At 40.6% G+C, this 9,697-nt stretch overlaps 1 protein-coding gene across 1 annotated transcript in view; it reads right to left on the bottom strand.

Annotated features, from left to right (window-relative positions):
* Positions 1-1,496: 1,496 nt before the first annotated feature.
* The window catches only part of TBL1XR1 (TBL1X/Y related 1), a 114,145-nt gene continuing 105,944 nt past the window's right edge, over positions 1,497-9,697 (bottom strand). Inside the window, exons 14-17 of the mRNA XM_084267400.1 lie at positions 9,214-9,341; positions 8,855-9,020; positions 7,867-7,968; positions 1,497-6,959 (exon numbers count right to left, since the gene is read on the bottom strand). Coding sequence (XP_084123526.1) covers positions 6,933-6,959; positions 7,867-7,968; positions 8,855-9,020; positions 9,214-9,341 — 423 coding nt within the window. The 3' untranslated portion in view covers positions 1,497-6,932. The remainder of the gene's footprint in view (positions 6,960-7,866; positions 7,969-8,854; positions 9,021-9,213; positions 9,342-9,697) is intronic.

Raw genomic sequence — 9,697 nt, 5'->3', positions numbered from 1 at the left:
CCTTTATGGTACCAATTTTCAGTTGAGTCAGACGAGTAAGAAAGCCTCTGCACTGCAGATCTCCTGGGTCTCTCCTTTCCTTAAGGACAAATTGTACTAACTGGGGCATCATCATTCTGTACAAAATCCTCAATAAATTCCTCCTAAATTACTGTTCTGTTACAGCTGCCCTGTGCTGACATAAGGAACCAAAGATGTAACTTAGCTTTCTGTAACATAATCTTCCCTGCGAGGTAGGGAACACGGACTTCAGGAACACCTGAGATTGTGAGTTCCAACAGAATTACAAACCCCACATTTTTACAGCATGGGGACACTTCAACTTCAGAGGGATGATTTGAGCAGCAATGATGCACCTACCTGGAACAGCGTCCTCCTCACAGAACAGAGGTGGGCACCGCTACCACACAAGCATCATGTCCCTACACTGCAGCACCTCTCTGTGGCTCCTGCATCTCAGGGCGGCCATATGCTGGAGAGGAGCATTTGTGCCAGTGGAATGTCGAGACACACGGACTTTCTGTATCGTGACAGTAGTTACCACTAATGGTCTGTCTCAAAACCATGAAATTGCTTCAATATTGCACCCTCAGAATTCAAATGACAAAGCCTGAAGTGCACTCAGATTCCAGGCAGGACAGGTTTGACACTTGTAAAACACAGTCCCTCCTGCTTCCAATCCATTACACGTGCTTTTCAACGGCAAGTTTCAACACATTAAAATAACTTGATGGTGGTAACATTACTTAAATAGGGAAGCCATTACCTTTGAACATCTTACAGCAAATAAATAGTATATATGAAAAAACAGTCATTTCACTATAAATTCAAGTGACATTGAAAACAAACTGTCTGGGTTCCCTCACTTGGATCATGACATGACCCACAGTTCCAAAGGAATTAAAGCATCATTATGTATAGATGGATGCAAGTTACTTCATGCGTACATTTAAATCGTTTCAAATACCTGAAAGACCCTCGCACAAATAACACTCCTTTGTGTAAGAAACCAGAACACTCCATAAGAACGGCTCTCTGGGCCATGAGATCGCATTACCTACCACTCAGGAGCCTGCTCCTTCACCTCCAAAGTCTTCTCAACAGCTGGGGCGTAGCTGTGAGCAGAGCGTCACCAGCCTCAGCTTCTCTTCCACAAGTGGATGGGCAAGGAGAAGGTGAAGCACGTAAAGTACACAGGTAAGAAGCCAGTTCATCTAAATCAAATGTGTGGCAGTACCTGGCAGGGGAGGATGGCTTCACCCTTTCAGAGGATCTACAGTGTGTTCTTAGGACACAGGTACCGGTGCGATGGATCACCTCTCGCTGTTCTTAGCTACTGTCTGGTGTGAGAATGTGCCAGAAGGAACATGAAAATTAGCATTTCGGTCTATCACTCCCCCAGCACAATCACCTGGAAATCTGCTGCACCAAGCACTGCAAGTTACTGGTATATAACATTCAGGCAAAGTAATATCAAAATATATTTTATTCTGGACCTCTTTCAGATCTGATTCAAATTACAGTTGTCAAAGCAATACAATGCAAAGGGAAACTGCAACAGAAAATGTGCCTAGAAGGGATATAAGGGCCTTGGGGACAAATCATTGTGATGTAGAACCAAAATACATCATAAAGTGTAATTAACATGGTCCAGGACAGTATAGAACATCTATATCAGTCTTCTTTAGACAATAATCATGAAAACTGAACAATAAAAGTCCTTTAAACAAGTACAAAAAACTGTCATGGGCTGGTTTACACTTTTACAACAGTTGTAATTTAACTGGATAACTGAAGAAATGATGCAGACATTTTAATCCAGTGCTATAGGTAGGCTCACAGAATTAGACCCAAAGGATTTGTAACTCCAAATGAAACCATTACAACTACAATGTCAATGTCAGGAGAGAGAGAAAATTACTTCTGTATTCTAGAATTACTGTTCTGCACACTGCAGTGCGTTGAGGACAAGATTGCAAAGTACACTGGACTAGCAACAACATGCAGACTGTTTTCTTGTATTTACCCACAAATGTCAGAAAACATTATGAAGTAAAAATGAATGGTTATTTAAAAAAAGAAAACAAAAAAAAAAACCATGCCTCAAGTTACTGTCAAGCTTCAAACTTAAAGGCAGAGAAAGCGAATTATGTACTCGAAACTACTGATCTGAAGCACTATTAACACTACATCTGCAATCTGCAAGAAACGGCAGATTTTCCTGGTTCGTCTGCCTTCCACCAGACTGACAGTGAAGACAGCCACACTTTCACACAGCGTGGTGTTTCAGAGCTTTCTCTGGAGGGAGAGGTGAAGGCTGCTCCACGGCTCTCTCCCTACGGGAAATGTCAGGGATCTTGATGGAGATTTACTGCTGTCTCCCGAAGCCATATTTGCTTCTAACATGCCACAATGTTGCTTCTGCTTCCTTCAGACGTCTGGAGAGCGTGAAACCGATCCCACTGGGGAACGGCTCTACAGGACTTTGTGAAGGGAGAAGCTATCGCTCTTGTCAATGGAAAAGGAACACCGGGCTAAACCCGGCAGGCCCTGCTCTGGCCAAACCCCCGCTGAGGCCGAGGGGAGGCTCGGCGCGAGTGAGGTGCAGCTGGTGGTTACCCACGCTGTACAGTAGCACCCACACCCAACGCCTCCGATGCTTATTCTGGCAAGGTTTTCTCATGAAGTGAAAGACAATGGGATTTCTGGTTAAGTAAAGATTGGGGGGAGGCAGGGAGGGAAATCGGGTCCCAAGGCTCCTCTTCGCTAAACAGACAAAAACATACAACCTTTTATTTACAAGCTGAAAAACCCAGTTTGCAACTGTAATGGAATTCCTTCATTCAGCAGAACTAAACGCATGGGCTGCTAGGATTGCTCTGTAGGCAAACTGGCACAACCGCCTACGCCACCTACGATTCTTCCTAAACACAACGAGCATTCTGAAGGTATAATGTCCCATTAAATACCCTAGCATGAGGTAAGCAGTGTAAGGAAAAAGGAGTGCTTTTTTTTATTATTTTTAAAAATGAAAATTAATTAAAATTGGTAGAAATCTTTGGCCTTTCTCTCAAGATGCATTAAAGTGTCACGAAATCAAGAAACATGCTTCAAAATGCCATGTCATTCTGACTCTGGTAACTGTTACCTCCCTCCACCCAACCCAGAAAAAGAGGCACTTTTAGTGTTTCATATAAGATTTCCAATCATCTAGTAGACACACTAAATAACCCTGCACAATTGTAGTCCCAGAATAAACTGAGTTTATCAACATTACAAAGAGTCTAAAAAAGCTTTTATGAGGACCTAGATATTCTCTTAACTACACTAAAAAGTCCACTGGTTGGGAATCTTTACATCAATTTAAAAATGCAGGAAAAGTTAAAGTAAAGATAGAAAAAGAGGAACTCTACAGAAACCTGGACCTAATTATGCGGAAATGAGAAACGGGACTCTGAGATAGATGCATAGAAGGACAGTGAGCTCAAGAGCAGTTCATTTCTTGTTCAGTCATTAATTCTGAGCCCAGTTTTTCCTTTCCTTTTATCCTCTGGTTGGATTTTTGCCCCTTAACGTGCTGAACTGGGAAAAATAGGAACTGCAACGCACGCAAAGGCTTATGCACACGTCTGCCTTGACTCTCGGAAAACGGGCGCTACGGAATTACTCAGGATGGTAAAGACTAAGCACGTGCACACGTTTGTACAACGTCAGGGTCTTACTGACATTTGGCATACTCACTTTCAAGGAACAATTTGGATCATCTACCTCACTATTGAACACGAGGTCTTTGTGCTATAAAAGTTCATAATTAATGTCACTGTTCTCTTTTTTTTTTTTTAATCTTTTTTTCTTTTTGCTTCACACAGTCACAGAACCCAGCACACCTGGCATGCATGCATTGAACAGGGTATAAAACAAGAGGCGAGGAGAGGTGTGAGCAGGAGCAGCACTGTGGCATGCTAGTAACGGACAACAATAAAGTATCTGCTGGCCGGATCCTTTGCTAGTGGAAAGCGGCCCCGTTCCACTCCAGTGGGCACTGCTGGCTAACGCCAGGTTGGGGGTCTCAGCCTGCGCATCCAGAGATCTCACATTCCTGCTGGACTGTGCTTCAAGCACCTGAAAGCCCTGGACCTGCGATACTGAAGCTCTGTTTTATCTACTTCTGCGTATGTGGTACTATGCTCAAGCAACTAGGATTACAACCAAAACCGCTGATGATTGAGGAAGAGGAAAATGGCAATACCCTAAACACGGCTGGGTGATTTTGCAGCCATGTCACAGAATTCCACCACAATTGTTTAGATTGGCTGAAAGAATCATCCAATAACTTTTATGAAAATGAATAAACTGTCCATATTAAAATACAAAAGTACTATCAAGAATCACTTCTGACTTTCAGGTTTAAATTCAGTGCAATTGACAAATGCATTGCTAAACGAAAAATGCAGCTTAAACATACTCAAAACATTTGTGTCTATTCCTGGGAGCACAGTTTAAAATTATTGCACAGAATTTTTTTTTTCTTTTTTTTTTTTTCTTTTTTTTCTTTTCATTAAATGACAGAGGTCAGCCACAGTCATGGACCTCCAGCAATAAAAGCAGTATTTCAAGTGCCAGATACCAAATATATTAGGTTTCCTACATATCGTAACTCACAGGGTAATTGCTCTAAACATCTGTAGTATGTTCCAAAACCCTACAAACAGCTGGCACCGAACCACCATGGATAACTGGATGGAGATGACTTTTTGTTGGTTTCAAACGCTGTGTACGATAGCATTACAATCCTGGGGTATACATAAAGAATGCATTGTTGACTTCTCTTTACCACTGGCAAATTGCTACCCTACCTTAGCCAAACTCAGACTTGCTTCAAGTCGTGTTTATTCCATGAAATAGCAGAAATCAATGCCTGAAGAACAACGGTTAAAATGTCAAAGCTGCATTATCTCAATTATAATCAACTTATACTTAACTTGGAGTGGGGGGGGAGAAGGGGGGGAATGACCAAAACCAACCAAAAATAAAATGAAAAAAGGTTAGAGACTAGCAATCATACGCCACAAAATTATTTGTGATTGAAATAGTGTTATAAAACGGATAACTTTGCAAAGCTCTGCAATATAAACCATTCCTTACGTAAAATGCCTGTGACATAAATTTGACAACCTCTCTTTTTATAAATTTACACTCTTGGAATCTTATGCAAGACATGATGCAACCTTTTCGACTACACATACGCGTAAACACAACCTCATGCTATCATTTACAAATAAAGTCACTATCAGGATACTTTTAATCACATGAGCAGAAAAAGGTTTGCTGTATACATCTGTCATTGTAAGAAAAATACTTGATATTGTAAACAGAGTAAAAGACACTATATAGTAGTGATTATTAAAAAAATAGCAGCTTACATCTACCCTATATTTGGAAAAAATGTAGTCACAAGATACAATAAACTGCAGGACTGGAGCAGCAGGGGAATTAGTGCAAGTATTCATCTTTTAAATAAGCTGAATCACTGCTATTAAAATAAACTTGAAGCAAGTCCTCTGTTTAAGGTTTGTTGTTTGTTTTTTTTTTTTAAATCTAAGGTAGTAAACATTTTGCCTCTTAATGGCAGTGTTATCAAATATATGCCAAAGATTTTATTTTAATAAAGAAAAAAATTACATGAGATACTTTTAATACTGGAGTTTGGTTACAATTATACATCTAAGCTCCTACAAATAACGATGGGCAGCTCTCAGAGAAGCTGTGGCATGAACCCTTGTCCAGAAAGATCTTAACCTCTTAGAAACAATCCCCCAGCTATACTTTGCTCCTTTTCACAATAGTGCACAATTTAACCATACGTTACCTATGGTCTTAAAGCAACAGAAGATGCAGGTTTTCCACTTTTTTTTTTGTCCTTTTTTTTTTTTTCCACCTTTTTCTTTTTTTTTGCATCCCTGTGTTCTTCTTTTCTGTATTATTGTGCCCTTCTACTCTTAAGTTTGGCAGAATTATGTCCCAAATAAGAAACTACTGCATTTCAGACTTGTCACCAGAAAATAAAACATAGCACGATAGGCATCACTACCGAACTCCGTAGGTGAGCGGGACGTGAAATCATCACGCCTTGAAGAAGGAAATTTTTTTTCTTCTCTCTCCATAATCCCTTTTCCACCCTCCCTCTGTTCACAAAATTGAGCTCTGGGAGCCACAACATGTACCAAACATCATCAGGTTCAATCTACCTCTTCAAAGAATGCATTAAAATATGTTTCAAAGAAACTTTCCCAAGGTGAAAAACAAACAAAAAAAAAATACATAAACAAGAAACTAATTCACTCCCTTACACTTCATGCATCCGTAAACTTAACCAAAACAAAACAGAAACCCCAATGTTTAAAAGCAAAGAAAAAAAAACAAAACAACTACCGCTGCAGATTTCTGGAAGTCCATTTTCTCTGTACACACAAACTGCTCAACTACTGAGAAGGAAAACAAAAATACCCCACAATCCATCGACACAACGGATGTAAGGGGGGAAGGGGTAATGAAGGCTGCCATTAGTATCTTCTGAATTTGGTAAGTATATGGGTCTGCTCTTGTATACAGTATATTTCTCTCTCTCTCTCGCTCTCTCTCTCTTCTGTTTTTCATATCCAAAACCTTTAAACATTATTTTGGGGCACAGCAGATTCCAGCACTTGGTGAACAGGATTCACAAGCTGTGACAAAACTCTGTCATCCTCTTCAGGGTGTAATTTTTTTTTTCTTCTCTTTTTTTATATACAGTATATGTATATATTTCTTTTATGTTTGGCTGTAGTGGACTGGCCATGGTTCAATTGGGACTATAGCAGTACATGGGTCAGGGACAGTCATTTTGGCTATGTACACATTCATAGTCGGTCCATGGCTTCCAACTAGTAGCGCTATTTCCGTAGGTCTAATACACAAACCTGTAAGAAAAAGAAATACACAGATAGAAATTGCCCACTGCACAACATGCCCTGTTTAACCATCCAAGCCAAACCCACAGAACGGACTGCACGAGCTTCATCCTGCGTCTCTCAGCAACGGGCTGTCATCAAACAGTTCATATGAGCTGTATGTACATTTAAAACTGAGGGGGGGTGAGGAGGGCTTTTGCTAAAAAACAATATAGCACAAAATAAACCCAGTGGTTTTTTTAAAAAGCAAAACAGAAATGAAAAGCCATTTGTTGTTGCAAGTACTTAGCCTCTTGGGTCAAATTCAGCAGAAGACTGGAAAGGTTACAGAGCATGGATACACACGGGTCATCTAGGGTGAAACGATGATTAATTCCTACTCAGGAGAGGCTCTGAGCTTTTGTTCCTTTTATGATACTGTCTGTATTTGTGATACTAAAATGATAATGAAAGACCAATCAAAATTAATCCTCCAGAATTTAGTCTGCTTAATATCCAGAACTTTGTTTTGCTGCTCCTTCTGTGAGCTGCAGCTCAGAAGAGACTCCGTTCCTACTGTGCGCTACAGCAACACCCCCCCACAGTGAACGTTTTCACTCAGCAAGGGCAGAATGGAAAGCCCAGCCACAAAAAACACGTCCCCATGGTAAGACCCAGTAAGGACAGACAATTTCAACTAGAGGCATCTTCTCTTTCTGAGTTTTTTGGAGGGTTTAGGGCAGTACTGCATGAAGCTGGAATAAAGACATTCTCAGAAATCCTTTCAACATTACAGCACCCTTATACGTGAAAACCTGTGTGTGGGCTGGCTGCATTACACTCCATTGACAGAAGGAAGCTCTGTCTTCCTTGTTAGTCAAAAGATTTCCAAGCCATGCTTGCTGTTAGAATGTCTAACGAGTCCGGCTGCACTTACTGAACCATCTGAAGCACTTGCTCCAACTTTGTCTCCTGCTGCATTCCAGCAAACCTCAAAAATCCCTCCTGTTCCCCGGTAACTGTGAACTAGGGCACCTGTCTGAAAAGGGACAAAACATGTAATTAGTGTAACAGAATCCAAGGGCACAGGTAAAATTTGTACAATATGCAAAACTTCCCCAGAGCTTTTAAGCTGAAATTCTCAGAGGAAATGTTCCAGCCAGGACTCATAGATGATCTCAGGACTGTGTTAAAAGTTGTGACAAACACTCTTGTCACATCTTGATCTCTTCTGTCTGACAGGCAAAACTGGTGACAGCCATGAATGCTTCAAATTATTGAAATGAGCCTTCCAAAAAATGAACATCCAATTCCCAGTAGCCAGAGATCAGATCATGCCTAACAACAGTCTCTGGACTTTCATTTGCAATTGGCCCTTTTTTGCCAGAAGTGCAGAACAGGCAATAGCATCCTTTCTTAGCAAGTTACATAAAGACATTTTGTCATTGTCTTTTCTCACTTTACATTCCCTTGTTCTTCAGGGAAATTCAACGAAATAGCCATCAGATTTGTCTGTCTACATCCAGTCATCATTTGTTACAGCAAACCTGTTTTGTCAGGAGTTTAAAAGTCAGAGTTCCCAAAGACAATTTTTGTATGTAACATGTTATTGGAGACACTTTATTGAATGTGTCTTGGTGGTGGTGGGTTTTCTTGTTTGTTTGGGGTTTGAGTTTGTTGGGTTTTTTCAAAGTAAAGACAATGTAAAGACAACTATTGCTTCACCATAGGCAAGCGCTCAGAGGCAGAAATTAAACGCACATCCATTAACAGAAGTAACCTTAGGCCAAAGAGAAAGTGAATCCATCTGTTAGGAACAGCAAAGCTCTTTGTGGCCAAAACATGATGGAGCAACAAAGGTTGGACACATGGGACAGAACAGACCAAAACACAAACTTCTGGATGGCCAGAAGAGCCATACATACCTGTGTATTCCAGATGTGCACACATTTGTCAAAGGAGCCGCTGGCCAGGTACCTGCCGTCGGGACTGAAAGCTACACTGTACACAGGTTCTTGATGTTTTGTCAGAGTATGAATACAAATTCCTCTGTCTACATCCCATAACCTAACAGTAGAGTCAAAGGATGCACTGTCAAGGGAATAAACAACAGTTAATTACATCTTGGTTTGACATACTTTTGTTTCCTAATAAGAAGACAATATGATAAAGTATCCTATCTGCATCAAAACATTCTGTGAACATACACATATATAAATACATATATGGATGCGTCAAGTACAGCAATGCTTAACAGGCACTTAAAAGCAGGATGAAGTAGTACCTTGCTAACATAAGATTGGCGTTTGGATTATTTGTCCCTGGTCCTGTAGGACTCCATTTGATAGTATAAATTTCTTTGTTGTGTGCTTGTAAATCATGGACACAACTGTCTTGTTTCATACTCCAGATCTAAGATAAAAACAGAGGAAAACACATTTAGCACAACATGGTCCTCAGATACATGCTACACCTTGCTGCTTTATTGCTTGCAGCCTGACTGCCACCTTTTAGGCCACTCAAGACAATTGCTATGGCTGCTGAGTTTCTAGAGCAATTACGACAAGTATTATCCCAGTATCCTCCACTCTCTGTTGTAAGTACCCAACAGTGTTAAGGAGTAACAAAGGTGCAGAAACCAGACTGTGCACGCTAACTGCAAGACCCTTGAAAAGACAGGTGCTGAACCAAGATGACCAATACATGTACGTTCATGTCTGAGCTGACTAAACACCTCAGTCCTATTTTTAAATGAACTTCTGAGTTCT

The sequence above is a fragment of the Gallinula chloropus genome (assembly GCF_964237585.1).
Source record: "Gallinula chloropus genome assembly, chromosome: 8".
NCBI lineage: Eukaryota > Metazoa > Chordata > Aves > Gruiformes > Rallidae > Gallinula > Gallinula chloropus.
This window is presented reverse-complemented; position numbering and strand designations above follow the sequence as displayed.